This window comes from Oryctolagus cuniculus, chromosome 1 (assembly GCF_964237555.1).
Source record: "Oryctolagus cuniculus chromosome 1, mOryCun1.1, whole genome shotgun sequence".
In the NCBI taxonomy this organism is placed as follows: Eukaryota; Metazoa; Chordata; class Mammalia; order Lagomorpha; family Leporidae; genus Oryctolagus; species Oryctolagus cuniculus.
The window spans coordinates 205,138,994-205,163,782 of record NC_091432.1 but is presented as its reverse complement, the minus strand read 5'-3'; the positions used below and the strand labels follow the sequence as shown (position 1 = coordinate 205,163,782).

General features: G+C 42.1%; 1 protein-coding gene across 1 annotated transcript; it reads left to right on the top strand.

Annotated features, from left to right (window-relative positions):
- Positions 1–17,230: 17,230 nt before the first annotated feature.
- On the top strand, positions 17,231–24,522 carry LOC100350872 (acyl-coenzyme A amino acid N-acyltransferase 1). Its single transcript, XM_002708169.5, has 3 exons — positions 17,231–18,003; positions 18,236–18,438; positions 23,253–24,522. The coding sequence occupies exons 1-3, from the start codon at positions 17,403–17,405 to the stop codon at positions 23,835–23,837; spliced, it is 1,389 nt and encodes a 462-aa protein (XP_002708215.2). The 5' UTR covers positions 17,231–17,402; the 3' UTR covers positions 23,838–24,522.
- The last annotated feature ends 267 nt before the right edge of the window (positions 24,523–24,789 follow it).

Here is a 24,789-nt window from a genome sequence, read left to right as displayed (position 1 = left end):
GGTTGTGGCCACTTGAGGAGAGAACCAGTGGATGGAAGGTCTCTGTCTCCCCTGTCTTTCAAATAAATTAATTAATCTTGTTTTTTAAACCCATGTCTGTTTACTACCAACATTTGGATTATATTGAGTTTGGCTTCTAACCTGTTTTTCTTTTATTGGAAACTGTTATACATTTCACATTTTTCAGGTATAGAGTACTTTTGAAATATGTTCTGTTCATTACTGAAGATCCTTTTAGAAACTTTAGACTCTACTGTATTCTTCAAAAAAGGACTGATTTTTCTTTTAGGCAGGAAGTTTAACCTGGCTGACTTCTGAAACTAAGTTAGTTGCCTAAGTCTTAACTTAGCTGCTAAACACAGGTGCACTAAACATATTCCAGTCCACACTTCCACAAAGATGCTTATTTGGGGCTTGCCATCAAAGGACTGTTACAGAGGAAGCTGCTTAAGAGACGATTGACTCGGGACCAGCACCGTGGCGTAGCAGGTAAAGCCGCTGCCTGTAGTGCTGGCATCCCCATATTTGTGCTTGTTTGAATCCCGGCTGCTCCACTTTTGATCCAGCTTTCTGCTATAGCCTGGGAAAGCAGTAGAAGATGGTCCAAGTCCTTGGGCCTCCACACCTGCATGGGAGACCTGAAGCTCCAGGCTCCTGATGGCCCAACTCCAGCCACTGCCACCATTTGGGGAGTGAACCAGCAGATGGAAGACCTCTCTCTCTCTCACTTTCTCTCTCACTCTCTGCCTTTGCCTCTGTACCTCTGTAACTCTGCCTTTCCAATAGATAAAAAAAAATCTGAGCATGAAAGAGAATTAACTCAGAGGATGAAATAGAAAAGGAACTTGAGTGAGGCAGAGGAAACTAAAGCCAGGAGATGAGAGGAGTTGTCGAGTGAGAAAGCTTGTGATGTCAGACTCCAGTGTGAACACCTGGGCTGAAAGATAACTGGAGGCAGATGCCTGACTCTGGCGTAGCACCTGCTGGCCTGCAGGCTTGTCACTAGGACTCACAAAGAGGCGCAGGTGATGGTTTCTGTGGAGACAGGTTCAACAGTATGCTAGGTGTTTTGAATTAAGTACTTGTACGTTTGCAAGCAACAGGTAAGCAAGCAATGGGTGCTCATAAATTGACATCTACATTCTGCAGATCTGCTTTAGATTGCTTTGCCACTGAACTCACAGTGAGTATCTGGGGAGTCAGGGCTGTGATTGCCTGTTCTGGGAGAGTTGTTGGCACTGTGCATGGAAAGACTGTTGGCATTTTTCTATGTATATTTCTGTCATCTCTGCAGGTAATAAGTTTTCTGAGGGACTAGCAATCACCAACCCACGTGGTTATTGCTCATAAATGTGCAATTAGGTTAGGTGCATCCATCTAACCAAGCGATTATTTAGGGCCATTTTGGAGGCACCATGCACAACTTGGATGCAAAACAGAGAACTGTGGAAACCCCGCAAATCATTCTATCATCATTGAAGAGTCTCCCATCTCCAGAGGTAACACATAGAATCTCTATTTGCTTCTGTTCTTGCTTAGTCATATTCCTTCTGACAAGTTTGACTCCAGTTTTCCTTTGGCATTCTTTCATTCATGTGTTCATCAACACCAGTTGGGAATCACCCTGTTGCTAGAGAATCAATTCTGGACAGTGGCTAACTGGGTATAGAGCTGCATCTGTGCCCTGAAGAGGTATGGGGAGTGAGTTGGGGAGTCCCCTGTTTCTTTGGACACTGGGAGTTGTATGGGAAAATGGTCTCATGGCAGCACTCCTCAAACTAGAGGCAGATGAGGAAAGAGTCATGGGAAGCCTGGTCTGAAGGCTGCCTTTCTCACCATGTTTGTAGGAGGATCCCAAGGCATTCCACATAGATTTAAGTCATATAGAAGTTTAAATTTGTCTCTATATCCTATATGGGTGGATGCATGTAGGGTCTCCAGAGCACATTAGAGCCATTCCCCTGCACAGGGCCAGGTCACAGGATTTAGATTTTATCTTTAAATGAAGCTGGGGGCTTTTGGAAGTTTAAAGAATTAAAGTAAGTTGACTATTATTTATTTTATTTCTTTATTTGACAGGTAGAGTTATAGAGAGTGAGAGAGAGAGACAGAGAGAAAGGTCTTCCTTCCATTGGTTCACTCCTCAAATGGCCGCTCTGGCCAGTGCTGTGCCGATCTGAAGCCGAGAGCCAGGTGCTTCCTCATGGTCTCTAATGGGGGTGCAGGGCCCAAGCACTTGGGCCATCCTCCACTGCCCTTCCTGGCCACAGCAGAGAGTTGGACTGGAAGAGGAGGAACCAGGACTAGAACCCGGCGCCCATATAGGATGCCGGTGCCGTAGGCAGAGGATTTACCTATTTCGCCACGGTGCCAGCCCCGATTATTTTTGAGTTATATAGAGATCTGTCTGATAACATTTCAGAGATCAGATGAGGAACAACAACAACAACAAAAAACATAATGAGAAAAAATACTTGGGGGAGCAGAAGAGAGAGTTTGCAAGAAGAGAGAACATTAAATGAGCATGTATAAACACATGAAAAATGAAGGGCTCCCTAGTCCCTGAAAGTGACAGAGAAATTGGACAGGATTCTGCCTTCAAGAAATTTACACATTAGCAGGGCAGAGAATACACAGCATATATGATCTTTTTTTTCTTCAAAGATTTATTTATTTATTCATTTATTTGAAATTCAGAGTTACTGAGTGAGAGAAAGAGAGATCTGAAACCTAACTTCTTGCATGTCTGTTCTCTTGCATTTATCCACATAATCCCTTACCTTTTTTGTTCTTTGGAGTTTTCTCGGGGTAAGAACTATTGCATTGTAAAGCTGCTAAGTCAGAGGCAGGGGTATAGAGTTGGATCAAAACCCAGATCTGGAACGAATTAAATACAATAGGGGGCTGGCGCCGCGGCTCACTAGGCTAATCCCCCCCCGCCTTGCGGCGCCAGCACACCGGGTTCTAGTCTTTGTCGGGGCGCCGGATTCTGTCCAGGTTGCCCCTCTTTCAGGCCAGCTCTCTGCTGTGGCCCGGGAGTGCAGTGGAGGATGGCCCAAGTACTTGGGCCCTGAACACCATGGGAGACCAGGAGAAGCACCTGGCTCCTGCCATCGGATCAGTGCAGTGTGCCGGCCGCAACCTGCTGGCTGCGGCGGCCATTGGAGTGTGAACCAAGGACAAACGAAGACTTTTCTCTTTGTCTCTCTCACTGTCCACTCTGCCTGTCAAAAAAAAAAAAATACAATAGGGAATTTTCCTAGACCTCAAGAATATAGAAATTGGCTTTTTAATTCAGAATTCTAAAAGATATTGTTTCTGGGCTGACATTGTGGTGTACAGGTTAAGCTGCCACCTGCAATGCTTGCATCCCATATGGGTCCACATTCAAGTCCCAGCTGCTCTACTTCTGTTCTAGCTCTCTGTAATGTGCCTGTGAAAGCAGCAGCAGATGACACATGTCCTTGGGCCCCTACCACCCATGTGGGAGACCAGGATGAAGCTCCTGTCTCCTGGCTCCTGGCTTTGGCCTGATCCAGCTCTGGCTGTTGCGGCCATTTGGGGAGTGAACCAGCAGATAGAAGATGTATCTCTCTATCTCTCCTTCCCTCTTTCTCTGTAACTCTGCTTTTCAAATAAAATAAAATAAAGTAAAATAAAATAAAATAAATTTTCTTTTAAAAAAGTTATTATTCTAGAGTATAGTTTTATACCATTGTTGACCCCTTAATTGAAGTATAGTATGAAAGAAGATTTGCATAATCCAGCCATATAAGGTCTTTTCTAGAAATTGCCTTCAGAAGGTAAGAAAATAGAAAATACACAATTGGGCAATTTTAGACTCCTTCAAGGATAGACTAAGCAAAGAATCAGTATTGAAAACAAAATAAAGAAAAACTAGGCATGAAACAGTATTATGTGGTAGTATAAAACTTTATTTCAGCCATTGGGTGAATGAAAGAGAGTCTTGTTCTCTCTTTTTGTAAATTGGATCAAACCTTAATTAAGGGATTTATTCAGAAAAATATAAAATTGTTGATGTAGAATATGTTCAATATGGCAGTAGACATTTTCAGAGTGTTTTCAAAAATACTCCTTAGGCTCAACATTGTAGTGCAGTGGGTTAATGCCCTGGCCTGAAGCGCTGGCATCCCATATGGGCACTGGTTCAAGACCTGTCTGCTCCACTTCCGATCCAGATCTCTGCTATGGCCTGGGAAAGTAGTGGAGGATGGCCCAAGTCCTTGGAGGAAGCTCATAGCTCCTGGCCTCGGATTGGTGCAGCTCCAGCTGTTGAGGACAGTTAAGGATTGAACCATCGGATGGAAGACCTCTCTCTTTCTCCCTGCCTCTCCTCTCTCTCTGTGTAACTCTGACTTTCAAATAAATAAATAAATCTTTAAAAAATTACTCGTTGGAAATATACACCACTTAGGGCTCTCTAGATAATTCTATTTGTTCCTGAAATTAAAAAGTCAAACAGAAACAACAGTCAAATAGATAGATCTTATGTTTTGTGAGAATTAGAAATTAATAAATAAAAATACATAAATAAGGACACATGAAGATAGTGTAAGCAGAAAAGCCACTGAAAGTGCTAATTCTCATATTAAGTTTTCACATGTGGAGCGATTCTCATTCAATTCTTTGTTCTTGCTTTAACTCTCAGAAATGAGAGTGGGAGAATTTGAGGTGGTCCTTGCAATCTTCTCCCTCACTTTGGGTGACATAGTAAAGGAATAAAACCCAAGCACAGGGAATAGAATAATCTACTTTAAATTCCCAGTCCAAGAAACTGTGAACAATAGAAAGCACTGGATTTTCTTTTGGACAAAAAGGAAGGTGTCTGTGCCAGGGCTGATGCTTTCTGTTGCACTTGTATTGACACTGCAGGTGAGATGAACTGTTTATATTTAGATTAAATGTCAAGCAAACCTGGCTAAGACTTGGAATTGTTGGGACTTGTTTTCATGGTAAGGCCTGTGACATTTTAAGTCTTGTTATGAAATATCTTCCAATACCTTCTTACAGTACTTCTCCTTAGACTTGTAATGTCTCCTGGTTGCTTGATACATATTTTTCAAAAATTTTAAATGTAGCTGTTATTCTCACTATGATTCAACAAATGATCCAAGGACAGGAATATAATGGAATCAAGTTGTTGACTGAAAATTAGATCGCTACAAACAAAAACCTCATCATTAAGGAGAATTGACAGCAGAAGGCTGAGAATTAAAAAATGTACCTATACTCCTGTGAAAAGACCGATTTTTCTGTAGGTGAAAGAACAATGAATCTTTTTTAAAAGATTTATTTATTTATTTTAAAGTCAGTTATACAGATAGAGGAGAGGCAGAGAGAGAGAGAGAGAGAGAGAGAGAGAGAGAGAGAAAGAGAGATCTTTCATCTGATTGTGGAAATTATTTCACAAAATACACAGAAAAATATTATACTATATATCTTAAATATATACACTTTTTATTTGCAATCATGTTTCAATAAAGCTTGGAAAAAAAGAAAATATAGATAGAGACAATGGAAAGAAATGGTGGCTGATATGGGACACTTGGCCTTCCCACAGCAAGGTGAGACTGATTCTGTCACCCATTCTAGAAGGACAGCCAGCTCTGTCTTGGGCAGGAGTTTGATGCTGCGATTTTCTGTGTTTGACTAAAAGGAAGCTCTCTGGTTATTGGGAGATCCTGGAGCAATTTTTCACTTAGCAGAATCTTTGAGAAAAAGTAAAACTCAAGCTCTCCCAAAGTCTGAACAAGAGGAAGCACTTGTGATTGTGACTAAGGAATCATAATCTGTTGGACCAGTAAAAAAAAACCATTTCTAAGTCAGAAAACCAGGCACGTCATCATCAAGATCTTGATATGACCTTGCAGACTTAACTATTCTGAGTTTGTAAAATGTAAAGTTGAGCTGGTTGATACATTGCTTACAAGTAACATAGGCAATGGAAGTTGGTATAAATGAGATTGTGTATGAGGATGCCAAAGTATCTCAAGGAACCCAAGCATAGCTGATGCTTTGGAGTGGCTGCAAACAGGAACATGAAAACCAGTGAACTTTTCTCTCTGACTTTGTACCTGTTTTATTTATTCATATTCTCTCTGTTTCTCTTTTCACTCAAGCTTCTACAAGTAAGCATCAAGATTGATTTTCTGTGATTATCTGGACACATAAAGTCTGAATTTTTGGATTCAGTTACATGTAGAGTCCAGACCAGGACTAGAGTACCAGAGAGGCACCTAAGATGCAAAATGTAAGACTTTGGTGGTTTGCCCTCAGGGTTGTGCAAGTAAGTTTGGATCCCCAGATCTCTTCTCTTTAGGCCTGACCCTGATAGAGTTACTGATGATCTCTGGCACTCAGTTCTAAACTGACAAAGGGAGAACCTCCAGGGCACATACTGAATCTGTTATCCAACTGTTACCCAATCGGCAATTGTTCCAGGTTGCACAAACATACATAGTGTCTGAGTCTCTGCAGCTCTAGGACTTGAGGGAACAATTTTCAGAATAAGGAGAAAGATGGCTTGGGAAGAAACTCCAAAATTTTATATCACAAAAGCACTGTGTACTAGAGGATTTATTTCTGTTATGTTTTTGGTGCTTTTTTTTTTCTGCCCCTGTGTGGCTCTTGTGTCTCCCGAGAATGACATCTTCTAATTTGCTATTTGAGTGTCAATAGGATCCCTAAAGTTTGCACATGCAGTTGCTGCCCTTGAGGAGTTCAAATGGGAGGATAAGACTAGATACATGATGTATGCTAGAGAATGATTATGGTGAACAATTAAAATTAATTAGCTTTAAAGTCAAATTTGTGTGGATATATACATTATATAAAAGTTTTTGAGTTGGAAAATAATAATAAGAAGAGGAGGAATCAATTATGCCTTCTTATGATCTCTTTTTGGGGGCAAAGTAGATATCAATGCCTTAAAGAAAGAAATTGGATCAAAATACCTATAGAGTACTGAAATGTTACATGGACACAAAAAGCTTTTTTCTTTCTTTTTTTCCCATTTTTTTGAAAGGCATAGAATCTTACAGCCACTGTCTACTCCCCAAGTGTCTACAACATGCAGGGAAAAGCCAGGCTGAAATCAGGAGCCTAGAACTCAATCTAGGTCTGCCACCTAGAGTAGCAGGGACCCAAGTACTTGAGTCACTACATACTGCCTCTCAGAGTGTGCATTAGCTTGAAGATGGACTCAGAAGGCACTCAAAGCCAGGCACTGAGAAATGGGATGCAGGTGCCCCAGATGGCAACTTAATCACTCTGCCAAATGCCTGCCCCCCAAAATCCTTTTTCAATATCACATGTCCCATCTTAACATGAATGAAAAGACTATGATGTTTGAATTGCTGTCATCTTCTGCCAATAACTTTCTTAGTTTTGAGAAGTATTCATAATAATTCTTCTCCCCTCCAAATTATTCCATTAACCATGAATACAGGTTTATGTAAAATGGCCAGGATTGCTGTAGGTTGATGGGGCTTTAGGTATGTCCTTTGTAGAAAAACCATTTTCGATAAAGTAAAGTGCAAAGTGGTTTTCCCTTGGCCTTTCCTACCTCCGGCGATTCCTACTCCACACGGGAGAATCGGGTACCAAGAACCTTTTCCTGCCCTTGCATAACTGGAGTTAATTTTCCACATCAGTCTTGCTGCTCACAAATCTAAACCCAAGACCTTTATTTTACATTTTCTTCTAAAATAAAATTAAGGATACCATGGAGAATCAAGCTTTTATGAGGGTAGACATAGTATTAAAATGTCTACATAGATAGAAAATAGTGGTACATAGGTATGTCAGATCCTCATGAAAAGTCTCTTTTCCTGCTAAGGCTTTTCTGGAAAGGTATCATGTTTTCATTTTTAAAAAGGAAGGGACATCTTTTTATGTGAGAAAAATTGGACAGATCCCATAAGGCAGCAATTTTTCCTTTGGCCACCAGGAGTTAAGTACCAAACATACAGTACACAAAATGCTAGAATTTTCATATTCCAGGTTCTCTTAGCTTAATGCCTGATTCTAGTTCATATTTTCACAAATCCTATTTTAATTTTATTTTTACATTTTATCTGTCAATAGATTCAAATCCTTAGTGGAATCAGGTAAAGGAAAGGAGTGGAGGGAGGAAGGAAGAATGGAGGAAGGGTACCCCCAATTTTCCCCATTGTGCAGCATAGTACAAAATGGACAATCAAATGTATCTTATAGTGTCTTTACTATAAACAGCATTGGCATTTATCAATATTTTAGAAACATATCAAAGTGAAATTGATATTGGCCAGCTTATTAATAATTCTCAATATTAATAACCCTGTGCGCTCTTGCCACTTATTCAGAGAATAATTCTGAATACTGGCTCAAGAAGACCAGACAACATGGTAAGTTTTTAAGCTTTTTATTCAGTGAGAGAAATGTGCAGGAGAATGAGGGCTTTATTTAGGAGAGAAAGAAGTCTAGGTGCAGCATCAGGACTCCGGCTCCCTGGGATTCAATATCATTGGTGGCCGGCTGTGCGTGGACACCCAAGATGGATCATCCAGTGAAGGAATCTTTGTGTCCAAAATAGTTGACAGTGGGCCCACAGCCAAAGAAGGAGGCCTGCAAATTCATGACAGGATTATTGAGTGGCTGTGACTCGGAGGACTACTGGGAGAACAAGGTCGCCCACCGTGTGGAAGCCGCAGGGTCTGCGCGCCAGTGCAGGAAGGGGAGTGGATATCACACAGAAACCAGCGGGGAGAGTTGAGATGCCCAGGGCTCTGAGTCCACACATCAGCGCTGGAAGGGGAGGTGAGCTCAGTAACCAGAGACATTGGCGGGGAAATGGCGGTCAGAATCTAGAGGGGAGCAAGAAAGTGCACCAGACAGACTACAGGAGAGAAGGAAAAAAGGTGGGGGGTTTCTCTCTCCGCCAACCTTGCAAAGGTTGCAAGGCTACAAGGTTTGCAAGAGTTTGCAAGGTTTTCAAGACACAAAGAGCAGGCCCCTACTCTGGATTTACATAACAACAGGAGAGAGCTAAGGAACTGAGTCACTACAATTCAGTAGCCTAGGCAACCCAGTGGGAGTCCAGAGGAGAAACAGAGCCTGCACAGATTCTTTGGGTAGAAGCCAGAGATCGGAAGCTAAATACCATCAATTCTGCACATCCGTGCAGTGCGGTATTACTTACCTCCTGAATAAATAAAAAAATAAATAAAAAGAGAGAGATTTACCACCCATAACCTGAGGGTGTCACCTTTGCACACCCGTAACCCGGAAGAACCAAACAGAGCTCTCAGGCCACACCCATCTCAAGCCTCCAAGGCTCCTTCAACAGCAGGCAGTCCACTTAACACAGACATAGTATAAAATAAAAAAATAAATAAATTAAAAAAAAAAACAAACACACAGTGACGAAAGAATTAACTATGCCAAGCAACAAACACAGAAATCGAGGGAACAAGATCAACGATGACACTATGATGCCTCCAAATAAACAAAACACCCCAAGCCAAGATTATGAAGATGATGAGTTAGAAGAAATGCAAGATACGGATTTCAAAAAATTTATGATAAGAACATTTAGAAGTTTTCAAAAGCAAATCCTTGAACTACAGAAATCCTTATTGGACAGGATTGAAAATCTCTCTCGTGAAAATGAAATTTTAAGGAAGAATCAAAATGAAACGCAGAAACTAGTAGAACAGGAAAGTGTGATAGTGAAGAGAAATCAAAATGAAATGAAAAGCTCAATAGATCAAATGACAAACACATTAGAGAGCCTTAAAAACAGAATGGGTGAAGCAGAAGAGAGAATATCGGACTTAGAAGACAGAGCACAGGAAAACATACAGTCAAACCAAAGAAAAGAAGAGGAAATTAGAAATCTAAAAAATATTGTTGGGAATCTACAGGATACTATTAAAAAAACCAACATTCGAGTTCTAGGAGTTCCTGAAGGCATGGAGAGAGAGAAAGGATTAGAAGGCCTTTTTAGTGAGATACTAGCAGAGAACTTTCCGGGTTTGGAGAAGGACAGAGGAATCCTAGTACAGGAAGCTCATAGAACCCCCAATAAACATGACCAAAAGAGATCCTCACCACGACACGTGGTAATTAAACTTACCACAGTGAAACATAAAGAAAAGATCCTAAAACGTGCAAGAGAGAAATGTCAGATTACTCTCAGAGGATCTTCAATTAGACTCACAGCAGACTTCTCATCAGAAACACTACAGGCTAGGAGGGAATGGTGAGACATAGCACAGGTGCTAAGAGAGAAAAATTGCCAGCCCAGAATATTATATCCTGCTAAGCTCTCATTTGTGAATGAAGGTGAAATAAAGACCTTTCATAGCAAACAGAAATTGAAAGACTTTGCCGCCACTCATTCAGCCCTGCAAAAGATACTTAAAGATGTGCTACACTCAGAAACACAGAAACACGGACATCAATATGAAAGAAGGTAAAGGAAGAAAAACCACCAGTAAAAGAGCATGGGAAGCTCAAAGCATATACTAGAAAATATCTCCAGGAAAATGGCAGGGCAAAGTTACTACATATCAATAGTCACATTAAACATTAATGGTCTTAACTCTTCAGTTAAAAGACACCGATTGGCTGATTGGCTCAAGGAACACAACCCAACTATTTGTTGACTACAAGAAACACATCTCTCTAACAAAGATGCATGCAGACTGAAAGTGAAAGGTTGGAAAAAGATATTCCATGCCAACAGAAACCAAAAAAAAAGCAGGTGTAGCCATATTAATATCAGACAAAATAAACTTTAATACAAAAACTGTTAAGAGAGACAAAGAGGGACACTATATAATGATTAAGGGTTCAATTCAACAGGAAGATGTAACTATTATAAATGTATATGCACCTAATTACAGGGCACCGGTCTATTTAAAAGATATGTTAAGGGACTTAAAGGGAGATTTAGATTCCAATACAATAGTACTGGGTGTGGGGAGCAACTCGGACTAGACTAAGTTACTGGAATTAAGACTTATTCTGTGCATCTGCTCTCCCACAATATGGCGCTGAGAGAAAGAGACCAAACAACTTCTTCGCAGCTGTCTCTCACCAACTTGACTGATAAGCTGCAGGAGCAGCCCCCGAGAGAGCCTGCCGGCGGTGTGCCGCTCCCCCGCGAAGTGGGGAAAGTGGCAGGGGGAACCACCCTTCCACGGAGGTGGAAGGATCAGTAGCCAACCCGGGAAGAACCAGCAGCAAACCCGGGAAGGGCCGAGCAGACAAAAGAACAGCAAAGGGTCCTGTGTCATTCCTCCGTGAAGAGGGGGAGCAACACTGGGGGACTTCAATACTCCACTCTCAGAAATAGACAGATCAATAGGACAGAAGATCAACAAGGAAACAGCAGATTTAATCGACACTATTGCCCAAATGGATCTAACAGATATCTACAGAACTTTCAATCCTACATCTAAAGACTTCACATTCTTCTCAGCAGTGCATGGAACCTTCACTAGGATTGATCACATACTAGGCCATAAAGCAAGTCTCAGAAAATTCAAAAGAATTAGAATCATACCATGCAGCTTCTCAGACCACAGTGGAATGAAGCTGGAAATTAGCAACTCAGGAAACCCTAGAAAATATGCAAACACATGGAGACTGAAAACATGCTCCTGAATGAACATTGGGTCATTCAAGAAATCAAAAGAGAAATCAAAAACTTTCTGTTAGTAAATGAGGATAACAACACAACATATCAAAACTTATGGGATACAGCAAAAACAGTACTGAGAGGCAAGTTTATAGCATTAGGTGCCTATATCAAGAAATTGGAAAGGTACCAAATAAATGAGCTTTCAGCGCATCTCAAGGACCTAGAAAAACTGCAGCAAACCAAACCCAAATCTAGTAGGAGAAGAGAAATAATTAAAATCAGAGAAGAAATTAACAGGATTGAATCCAAAAAAACATTACAAAAAATCAGCCAAGCGAAGAGCTGATTTTTTGAAAAAATAAACAAAATTGACACCCCATTGGCCCAACTAACTAAAAAAAGAAGAGAAAAGACCCAAATCAATAAAATCAGAGATGAAAAAGGAAACGTAACAACAGACACCACAGAAATAAAAAGAATCATCAGAAATTACTACAAGGACTTGTATGCCAGCAAACAGGAAAATCTATCAGAAATGGATAGATTCCTGGACACATGCAATCTACCAAAATTGAACCATGAAGACATAGAAAACCTAAATAGACACATAACTGAAACAGAAATTGAAACAGTAATAAAGGCCCTCCTAACAAAGAAAAGCCCAGGACCAGAAGGATTCACTGTTGAATTCTAGCAGACATTTAAAGAAGAACTAATCCCATTTCTTCTCAAACTATTCAGAACAATCGAAAAAGAGGGAATCCTCCCAAATTCTTTCTATGAAGTCAGCATCACCTTAATCCCTAAGCCAGAGAAAGATGCAGGACTGAAAGAAAATTATAGACCAATATCCCTGATGAACATAGATGCAAAAATCCTCAATAAAATTCTCGCCAATAGAATACAACAATACATCAGAAAAATCATCCACTCAGACCAAGTGGGATTCATCGCTGGCATGCAGGGATGGTTCAACATTCACAAATCAATCAATGTGATTCACCACATTAACAGACTGCAAAAGAAAAACCATATGATTATCTCAATTGATGCAGAGAAAGCATTCGATAAGATTCAACACCCTTTCATGATGAAAACTCTAAGCAAATTGGGTATAGAAGGAACATTCCTCAATATAATCAAAGCAATTTATGAAAAACCCACGGCCAGCATCCTATTGAATAGGGAAAAGTTGGAAGCATTTCCATTGAGATCTGGCACCAGACAGGGATGCCCACTCTCACCACTGCTATTTAACATAGTTCTGGAAGTTTTAGCCAGAGCCATCAGACAAGAAAAAGAAATTAAAGGAATACAAATTGAGAAGGAAGAAGTCAAACTATCCCTCTTTGCAGACGATATGATTCTTTACTTAGAGGATCCAAAGAACTCTACTAAGAGACTATTGGAACTCATAGAAGAGTTTGGCAAAGTGGCAGGATATAAAATCAATGCACAAAAATCAACAGCCTTTGTATACACAAGCAATGCCATGGATGAGAAAGAACTGCTAAGATCAATCCCATTCACAATAGCTACAAAAACAATCAAATACCTTGGAATAAACTTAACCAAGGACGTTAAAGATCTCTACGATGAGAATTACAAAATCTTAAAGAAGATTCTTAAAGAAGAATCTTAAATAGAAGAGGATACCAAAAAATGGAAAAATCTTCCATGCTCATGGATTGGAAGAATCAACATCATCAAAATGTCCATTCTCCCAAAAGCAATTTATAGATTCAATGCAATTCCAATCAGGATACCAAAGACATTCTTCGCAGATCTAGAAAAAATGATACTGAAATTCATATGGAGGCAAAAGAGACCTCGAATAGCTAAAGCAATCTGTACAACAAAAACAAAGCCGGAGGCATCACAATACCAGATTTCAGGACATACTACAGGGCAGTTGTAATCAAAACAGCATGGTACTGGTACAGAAACAGATGGATAGACCAATGGAACAGAATTGAAACACCAGAAATCAACCCAAACATCTACAGCCAACTTATATTTGATCAAGGATCTAAAACCAATTCCTGGAGTAAGGACAGTCTATTCAATAAATGGTGCTGGGAAAACTGGATTTCCACATGCAGAAGCATGAAGCAAGACCCCTACCTTACACCTTACACAAAAATCCACTCAACATGGATTAAAGACCTAAATCTACGACCTGACACCATCAAGTTATTAGAGAACACTAGAGAAACCCTTCAAGATATTGGCACAGGCAAAGAGTTTCTGGAAAAGACCTGGGAGGCACAGGCAGTCAAAGCCAAAATCAACTATTGGGATTGCATCAAATTGAGAAGTTTCTGTACTGCAAAAGAAACAGTCAGGAGAGTGAAGAGGCAACCAACAGAATGGGAAAAATTATTTGCAAACTATGCAACAGATAAAGGGTTAATAACCAGAATCTACAAAGAGATCAAGAAACTCCACAAAAACAAAACAAACAACCCACTTAAGAGATGGGCTAAGGACCTCAATAGACATTTTTCAAAAGAGGAAATCCAAATGGCCAACAGGCACATGAAAAAATGTTCAAGGTCACTAGCAATCAGGGAAATGCAAATCAAAACCACAATGAGGTTTCACTTCACCGCGGTTAGAATGGCTCACATACAGAAATCTACCAACAACAGATGCTGGCGAGGATGTGGGGAAAAAGGGACGCTAACCCATGGTTGGTGGGAATGCAAACTGGTGAAGCCACTATGGAAGTCAGTCTGGAGATTCCTCAGAAACCTGAATATAACCCTACCATTCAACCCAGCCATCCCACTCCTTGGAATTTACCCAAAGGAATTTAAATTGGCAAACAAACAAGCTGTCTGCACCCTAATGTTTATTGCAGCAGAATTCACTATAGCCAAGACCTGGAACCAACCTAATTGCCCATCAACAGTAGACTGGATAAAGAAATTATGGGACATGTACTCTATAGAATACTATACAGCAGTCAAAAACAACGAAATCCAGTCATTTGCAACAAAATGGAGGAATCTGGAACACATCATGCTGAGTGAAATAAGCCAGTCCCAAAGGGACAAATACCATATGTTCTCCCTGATCGGTGACAAGGGACTGAACACCAAAAAGGAAACCTGTTGAAGTGAAATGGACACTATGAGAAACGGTGACTTGATAAGCATAGCCCTGACTGTTAATGAACAACTTAATACATTATCCCTCTTAGTAGTTTTTTTTGTCTGTTCTACTTAATATGACTGGTTTAATTCTGTAATTAATACACAGTTATTCTTAAGTGTTGAAATTTAACTGAAATGTGATCCCTGTTAAACATAAGAATGGGAATAAGAGAGGGAAGAGATGTACAATTTGGGACATGCTCAAGCTGACTTGCCCCAAATGGTAGAGTTAGAAACATACCAGGGGATTCCAATTCAATCCCATCAAGGTGGCATGTACCAAAGCCATCTCACTAGTCCAAGTGATCAATTTCAGTTCACAGTGGATCATAATGAAAGGACTAAGAGTCAAAGGGATCACATAAACAAGTCTAGTACCTGCTAATACTAACCGATAGAATAAATAAAGGGGAGAGTGATGCAACATGGGAAGCGAGATACACAGCAGACTCATAGAATGGCAGATGTCCTAAACAGCACTCTGGCCTCAGAATCAGCCCTAAAGGCATTCGGATCTGGCTGAAAAGCCCATGAGAGTATTTCAGGCATGGAAAGCCAAGACACTCTGGAAAAAAAAAAAAAAAAACCCTAAATCAAAGATCTCTGTGAGTGAGATCCCAGTGGAAAGAACAGGTCTTCAAAGAAGGAGGTACCTTTCTCTGAAGGGAGGAGAGACCCTCCACTTTGACTATGACCTTGTCTAAACAAGATAAGTGTCAGAGAACTCAAAAGGCTTCCATAGCCTTGGAAACTCATGACTGGAGCATAGGGAGATTACTGATGCCATAAACAGGAGTGTCAATTTGTAAAGTCAACAACAGAAGTCACTGTGCACTTACTCCTCATGTAGGATCTCTGTCCTTAATGTGCTGTACATTGAGATTTAATGCTATAATGAGTGCTCAAACAGTATATTTCACTTTGTGTTTCTGTGTGGGTGTAAACTCTTGAGATCTTTACTTAATGTATACTAAACTGATCTTCTGTATATATAGAAAATTGAAAATGAATCTTGATATGAATGGAAGGGGAGAGAGAGCGGGAAAGGGGAGGGTTGCAGGTGGGAGGGAAGTCATCGGGGAGGAGGGGGAAGCCAATGTAGTCCATAAACTGTACTTTGGAAATCTATATTTATTAAATAAAAGTTAAAAAAAAAGATAAACAGGAAAAAAATTTGTAAAGTCAACAACATGAGTCACTGTGCACTTACTCCTCATGCAGGATCTCTGTTTAATGTGCTGTACATTGAGATTTAATGCTATAACGATTACTCAAACAGTATATTTCACTTTGTGTTTCTATGGGGGTGCAAACTGTTGAAATCTTTACTTAATGTATACTAAACTGATCTTCTGTAAAAAAAAAAAAAAGAAGAAATTATCAATTCCCAACTTGACTCTCACTGGGATTAAACATGACAATAGGTCTGATCTGATTTCATCATCATTTAAAAAATCATCTATTATTTTTCACTTTATGTTTCTGTGTGGGAGCAAGCTGTTGAAATCTTTACTTAATGTATACTAAACTGATCTTCTGTATATAAAGAGAATCGAAAATGAATCTTGATGTGAATGGAAGGGGAGAGGGAGTGGGAAAGGGGAGGGTTGCGGGTGGGAGGGACGTTATGGGGGGGAAGCCATTGTAATCCATAAGCTGTACTTTGGAAATTTATATTCATTAAATAAAAGTTAAAAAAATGTAAAGCAGTCACATAATACTTTATTTTCCATATTGGAAAAAAAAAAAGAAAGAAGTCTAGAAGCTATGTTGGGTCCATACCAAGCAGAGAGCAGGCCAGGAGCAAGCCACATGGAGCAAGTATATGGTTACGAGCAGTCACAGGTGGCTTAGCACGGGTAGCAAAGTGAAAGCAATGAGCAGGCCAATAGGCCACACGCCCTGAAGATGTGGGGCAACAAGGGAAGGGCCCACCATGTTCCTGGCCTTTAATTTACTCCCAAAGAGAGTAATCTCATTGGCAGGTGGATGTACAGGTGGGATCAGGTAGAGGCATGAGATCACACAGTGGGGTGTGGTCTTCCAGCTCACAAATCTAATCGATTTTATCCTATCTTCCTGCCTACATCAAAATGAGAGCCTAAAGTTGTATTTCCCCTTAAAAAGAACAAAAAATGAAAAAATGGAAGCTGCAAAAAGCCGGAGGTCTAACAGTGGCAGACAAGGAATAAGACTGAACTGAAAACAACAGCAAGTGCCGTAATGGATTGCTTACTCTTGTAATGCTATCCAATACAGGTGCAGGGGATTGAAAGTGGCCCTGTCTCAGAGCCCTTTGTTGTGTATTATCCTTCTTAGATATCCCAACGTGCTGTGAAATAGGTCACGTGGGATTTTACTTCAACTGAAGAATTAAAGTTCAGTTTACACAAAACTAATATTTACTGCAGTGATATAAGTGATAAGGCAGGAAGCCCTGGTATCAGATCTAGCCTGAATTTCCAGTCCTACTGTCAACTATCTCTGACACTTGGAGCTTCTCACTTTACCCATTTCTTTCTGATCTGTAAAATGATAATAATGGGTACTTTCTGCATTTCTCCCTCTCATTTCTCAAAATTTTCTGCTTCTTTTGCATGAAGTCTCTGGAATTTAATTTGGCCACACCTGCCATAATCCTTGCCCTGGCTTTTCCTTGGAATTTGTCTCCAGCTCAAAGTCTCCTTCACCAAGGCAGGGCAGAAAGCACCACTTGGTGCCATTGCCAGTTGCCAATGCTCCAGCTGACAGCCAACCCGGCAAAGGCCCTTGCAGATGAGCCGGTGCACATCCGGGTAACAGGTCTGCCCTCATCCCAGGTGGTGACCATCAAGGCTTCGCTGAAAGATGAGAAGGGGAATCTGTTCCAGTCCAAAGCCTTCTACAGGGCTAACGAGGCTGGTGAGGTAGACCTGGCAGAGGCTCCTGCATTTGGAGGAGACTACGTGGGGGTCCATCCAATGGGTCTCTTCTGGTCTTTGAAGCCTGAGAGGGCTCTCCGGAGGCTGCTCAAACAGGATGTGATGAGCAGCCCCTTTTGGGTCACTCTGGAGCTATATGACTCAGTTTGCATCCAGGATTCTGCCACGGTTTTGCCCAGGGCCAGCCAGATGGTGCAGCGCTGGTTCTCGGGTCCAGGGGTGCAGCGGCAGCAGATCCGAGAAGGTCGAGTGCGAGGGACATTTTTCCTTCCTTCAGGTGAGACCAGTCTTTGGTGATTTAGGAAACATAGTTGAAGGAAACTGAAAGAAAAACAAATGACATGAAATTGTTGCAGAACAAGCATTTCCCACAATAATGCAAAACTAATGTACTAGTGTATGTGAGAGAGATGGAGTTAATTTTGCTTAGCCTGTGATTTCACTGCTATGTACCTGATCTTCTTTTCACTCATTTTGATCTTTTTGTTTCCTCTCTTTGTTGCTCTCAGGAGAAGGCCCTTTCCCAGGAGTCATTGATATGTTTGGAGGCATTGGGGGTCTGGTGGAATTTCGGGCCAGTCTTCTGGCTGCCCATGGCTTTGCGGTGCTGGCATTAGCATATTTTGCCTATGAAGACCTGCCTGACAAATTGCTGGAGGTGGACTTGGAATATTTTGAGGAAGCTGCCAATTTTCTACTAGCTCATCCCAAGGTATTTGAAATGCTTCTCATTTTCCCTTACAATATTACAGAAGAAAAATCACAAATGTCTGCTCTGTTTTACAGTCTGTGCAGGATCAGGCTCAGCAAAGTTGACACTGGAATGAGAATGATAGTATCTACCTTGTAGGATTGCTGAATTGGTGAGTGATTAGCACTGGAATTTAGGAGACAATACAGGTGGACATATGATTAATTTCAGTGGAAAAAAGTTAAAATCCTTTACATTTGAAGTACTTATAACTTATTCAGCATGGCTGTTCAATGTTTTTGCAGTCACTGATTACACATCGAAAATCCTCTGGCTTGAACATATTTTCCAACTTCAGTGGTTATCTGCATGGGGCGAGCTACACCAAGGGCTCCCAAGACAAAGAACAATGCAGAAGTCCAGTACTAGAGCTGAAACACACACCCAGAGCAAGACAGTCAGCAAAATTGACTTGTCTGCATCATCTGATTAGCTGCATTAGACCTTCAGTTAGTTCTAGAGCTGGCAGTCAGAACAAAGCCTAAAAGAAGGGTTGAATGCCAGGAGACAGATTAGGGAAAAGAATCTAAAAGGAAAGGTCATTTTAGAGTTCTTATGTAAGTATAATCGAACTATTGAAAGCATAATCCATGCACCAGAGACCTCAGGAGCTATTAGAAGTATAGAATCTCATTCCCTATGGCTGAATCGGTTTCTACATGTTAGCCAGATGCTCAGATAATTCTTAGTTATATTGAAGTTTGAGAAGAACTGGAATAGTGCATCTATAACTTAGCTTTTTCTAGAAATTAGCAGTTGAATTATGATTTCACTCTCTTCTGGAAGTCCCCAAGTGTTGATATTTGTGTTAAAGACTGTGTTTCTTTTTAAAATACAAATAGAGGGATACCATATAACCAGGTGTCAGGGTTGATATGCTATTAAGTTAAACCGTATTAACCTAACATTTTGAAGGTCAAGAATGTTCACCGGCCGGCGCCGCGGCTCACTAGGCTAATCCTCCGCCTAGCGGCGCCGGCACACCGGGTTCTAGTCCCGGTTGGGGCGCCGGATTCTGTCCCGGTTGCCCCTCTTCCAGGCCAGCCCTCTGCTGTGGCCAGGGAGTGCAGTGGAGGATGGCCCAGGTGCTTGGGCCCTGCACCCCATGGGAGACCAGGAAAAGCACCTGGCTCCTGGCTCCTGCCATCGGATCAGTGCGGTGCGCCGGCCGTAGCACACCGGCCGCGGCGGCCATTGGCGGGTGAACCAACGGCAAAGGAAGACCTTTCTCTCTGTCTCTCTCTCTCACTGTCCACTCTGCCCATCAAAAAAAAAAAAAAAAAAAAAAAAAAAAAAAAAAAAAAAAGAATGTTCACCTATCAGCTCTTTCCTATGGGTCAACTTCATAATGGAAAAATAGTAACACCAGCTAACGTTTATTAAAGTAGTATTTGTTAGTCTCTCTGCCAAATACTTTATGTGGCCTAATCCCATTTAACACTCAAAATAACCTTATAAAGTAAGTACTATCAACATAATTTTTAAATGAAGTAATGTGTCAAAATATAGCCAGTATGTGACAAAAATCAAATATCTTGACTTCTGACCATGTATCATTTTTCTCACTCCAATTCTGGGTAACTTTTCTCTTCTCAAAAAGACATAGAATATATTTCCTATTGGAGCATCATTGACATCTTCATTTTCAGTGCTGATGGAACATGATTTTCCTAAGCATATTAGGATCTTTTTAAATAACAGCCAAAAGGAAATTAAATCTCAAATAAAATGTTCTCAAGTTTTTCCCCCCACCTCAAATTTCATGATTTGTGACACTCTCTGAGGAAGAAAATCAAGTGCAAAAATCCAAGATGGAATTAGATTCAATGGATGAGACTTCCACCTTGGCTCCTTGCTACTGTTATAAACTTGGACAAGTCTTTTTTTTTTTTTTTTTTTTTTTTTTTTTTTTTTTTTTTTGACAGGCAGAGTAGACAGTGAGAGAGAGAGACAGAGAGAAAGGTCTTCCTTTTGCCATTGGTTCACCCTCCAACGGCCACCATGGCTGGCGTGCTGTGGCCGGCGCACTGCGCTTGATCCGAAGGCAGGAGCCAGGTGCTTCTCCTGGTCTCCCATGGGGTGCAGGGCCCAAGTCATCCTCCACTGCCTTCCCGGGCCATAGCAGAGAGCTGGCCTGGAAGAGGGGCAACCGGGACAGAATCCGGCACCCCGACCAGGACTATAACCTGGTGTGCCGGCGCCGCTACGTGGAGGATTAGCCTATTGAGCCGTGGCTCTGGACTGGACAAGTCTTTATCTTCCCGAATCTCAGTTTTCCCATGGGAAGGACCAATTTAGGCAGTAAATGTAAAGCAATTGGCATAGAACCCAGCATATAATTAACAGTCAATTCACCTTGTCATCTTCTCCCATCTGGTTCTTTTTCCTTCCTCTTTCTCCAGATCTGCAACTAATCTCAAAGTGTTGTAGGTCTACTCTTGAATCTTTTTTAATATATCGCCCTTTCTTCCCTTATTTTGTTTTAGTTCATTCCCTCATAATTGCTCACCTATGATACTAAGATGGTGAGTGAATAAATTTTTTAAATATTTATTTTATTTGAAAGGTAGACTTACAGAGAGGAAAGGGGAGAGAGAGAGAGAGAGAGAGAGAGAGAGAAAGCAGGAGAGAGAGAGACATCTATCCATTGATTCACTCTCCAAACTGCCTCAATGACCACGGCTGGGTCAGGCCAAGGTCAGGAGCCAGGAGCTTCATCAGAATCTCCTGCATGGGTGCAGGGGCCCAAGTGCTTTGGCCATCTTCCACTGCTTTCCATGTGTATTAGCAAGAAGCTGGATTGGTAGTAGAGCTGCCAGGACTTGAACCGGTGCCCATATGGGATAATGGTGCTGCAGGCAGTGACTTAACCCACTGTGCCACAGGGCCAGCCCAACATTAATCAATTTTCTATCTCTGGTTACAGCCCTCCTCTCTCACTCTCCCATCCATTCTTCACATGGATGGTTTCCAAACATGGATGCACATTGGATTTCCCTGTAGATATTTTAGTGTCAGATTTTTGGGTACTCAGACCTATAAAAGGAGACATTTGAAAACTTGCATTTTAGGCTGGCGCTGTGGCTCAATAGGTTAATCCTCTGCTTGCGGTGCTGGCACACCGGATTCTAATCCCTGTCGGGGCGCCGGATTCTGTCCCAGTTGCCCCTCTTCCAGTCCAGCTCTCTGCTGTGGCCTGGGAGTGCAGTGGAGGATGGCCCAAGTCCTTGGGCCCTGCATCCGCATGGAAACCAGTAGGAAGCACCTGGTTCCTGCCTTCAGATCAGCGTGGTGCGCCGGCCGCAGTGGCCATTCGAGGGTGAACCAATGGTAAAGGAAGACCTTTCTCTCTGTCTCTCACTGTCCACTCCGCCGGTCAAAAAAAAAAAAAAAAAAACTTGCATTTTAGAAAGCTCTAATAAAAAAAAATTCCAGGTGGATCTGATGACAGAAAGTACTGATTATACTCTCATAAACAAATCAGATCTCCTTGCACTTGTTGTCCCTCCAGAATGCCCTTCCTTTCCTCACTTCCCTCTCAGACTTCTTGCCCCCTCTCCACTCTCTCAGTCTAACCATGAATTCTGACTCCTTTCTGTGTACCACTTCCTTTTTTGCTTGGACTAATGACACAATCCAAACGTTTAAAGAGTCCAGGCCTTGCCCCTGTGCACTCTCAATGCCCTCAGGATTAGCCCTTGGATTAATACATGAGCAAAACCTTTGTAACTATAGAGCACTGTGTCAACATGAATTGTACTTAAATAATATTTGAGACAACCTGAGCAATGTAATTTTTTTTTGGACAGGCAAAGTGGACAGTGAGAGAGAGAGAGACAGAGAGAAAGGTCTTCCTTTGCCGTTGGTTCACCCTCCAATAGTTGCTGTGGCTGGTGCACCACGCTGATCTGAAGCCAGGAGCCAGGTGCTTCTCCTGGTCTCCCATGGGGTGCAGGGCCCAAGCACTTGGGCCATCCTCCACTGCACTCCCTGGCCACAGCAGAGAGCTTGCCTGGAAGAGGGCAACCGGGACAGAATCCGGTGCCCCAACATGTAAATTTTCTAACTGAAGATGAGAGCTTGATGTTTTTAGAAAGCTCAACTTCCACTGCTCTTGTGATGCCAAATGCTGCAGGTGCATTAAGCACTTTTTTTTTTTTTGGACAGACAGAGTGGACAGTGAGAGAGAGAGACAGAGAGAAATGTCTTCCTTTGCCGTTGGTTCACCCTCCAATGGCCGCCGCGGCCGGCGCACCACGGCTGGCGCACAGCGCTGATCCGAAGCCAGGAGCCAGGTACTTATCCTGGTCTCCCATGGGGTGCAGGGCCCAAGGACTTGGGCCATCCTCCACTGCACTCCTGGGCCACAGCAGAGAGCTGGCCTGGAAGAGAGGCAACCGGGACAGATTCCAGCACCCCAACCGGGACTATAACCTGGTGTGCCGGCGCCGCAAGGCAGAGGATTAGCCTAGTGAGCCGCCGCGCCGGTCTAAACACTTTCTATGTTGATAAGACTGCACCTTTGATGGGGAGTTTTTATTTTTATTATTTCATTTGAGCCTCGTAACAATGCTGCAAGGAAGCTAGCATCACCCCCCAAGACAACAAAGCTCAGCCAGGGGAAATTTTATTCTGTTCTCTGTCATGGAAGCTGGTGCTCTGAATGTCAGAATTCCATATTCTTTGATTCTTTGCACCATATTGTTTTCTGGCCTGCAGGACACTTTCTTCTAAGTATGGCCTGTAAAAGGGGTTCCCTCTGTTTTGTGCTTCAGGTCCAAAGACCAGGAATTGGCGTGCTCTCCGTGTGCAAAGGGGCAGAGATTGGGTTAGCCATGGCCTGCTACCTGAAGCAGGTGGTAGCCACTGTCTGCATCAATGGGTCCAATGCCATCACTGAAGTTCCACTCAGGTACAAGGACCTGGTTGTGACACCCATCAACTTGTTTCCGGAGCGCACACAGTTACACATCTCTGGGGCTCTGCGCCTCCGCCACTGCAGAGGAGATCCCTGGGAGCTGAATCGGCAGAGTGTGCTTCCAGTTGAAAAGGCCCGGGGTTGGATACTCTTCATCGTCGGAGAGAATGACGAATTTCTGGATGGCAGAGCACACGCGGAGCAAGCCCTGGCTCAGCTGCGGAGCCACGGCAGAAGCAACGGAAGGATACTGGCATACCCGGGGGCAGGCCACCTCATAGAGCCACCCTATGCTCCTCTGTGCTACATGTCTTGGAACCCAGGCATTTCCCTCCCCCTGCTCTGGGGAGGGGACCGTGTTGCTCACGCGGCAGCCCAGGAGCACGCCTGGGGGGAAATCCAGAAATTCTTCAGGCAGCATCTGACCCCGGCTGGAAGTTAATTCTGAGCAAGCACTGGTGATGATGGGGTGGGGCAGGGAGGCTGGTGTGGGGGCAAAAACGTATGAGGATAAGGAGGGATCAGATGGTGAGACAGGAGCTCCTGGGGTCTTTAAGTTCACACTCATCCTGAACCCACTGGGAGGAAGTGAGTCAGAGGTCAAGGGTGCACATGCATCTGAAGTAATTCTGATAATTTTGTTTGTGCTTTGAATGTTTGTAAATTGAATACTAGTTTATATGTGCCAGGATACACTGCTATGTCAAAATTATAAGACCCCTGAAAATGGCATAATCTTTTGTTTTATTCCCAGTTGGGGAAGCCTTGGATTCAAGGCATTGCTAATCCAGATGAAATCTTCAGAATTTTCAAGTTATTTGCAGAAATACATTTTCTGTCTAAACTGTTTTGAGTGGGCTTCTGGCACTTGATATGAGAAGTTCATGCTCACTGTAGATTTCCAGTTAGATGCTGTAGCATTTTTAAAAATCAGGAATAGGATTGTATTTAACCAAGCACCTTTGTAACATGTTGAAATTATGTGCCTTCCACATAACAAGTACTACATCAATTACTCTGTCATGATGATTTTCATAACTTCAATCTGTCAGGATGGTGAATTACATTCATGAATAAACTAATTTTGCTTGCTCATCTAATTTTAACAATAAATTTCTCATACTGAATGACGTTAAGTTCTAATATTTCTTTTGGAGCTCATTTGGTCATTTAGATTTTCTCAGAATTTCTCTCGTGTGTGTGTGTGTGTGTGTGTGTGTATGTATATTTAAAAGATTCACGTATTTATTTGAGAGGCAGAGTTACAGACAGAAGGAGAGACACAGAGAGAGGTCTTTCATCTGCTGGTTCACTCCCTAAATGGTCCCAATGGCCAGAGCTGGGCCAATCTGAAGGCAGGAGTCAGGAGCTTCTTCTGGGTCTCCCACTTGGAT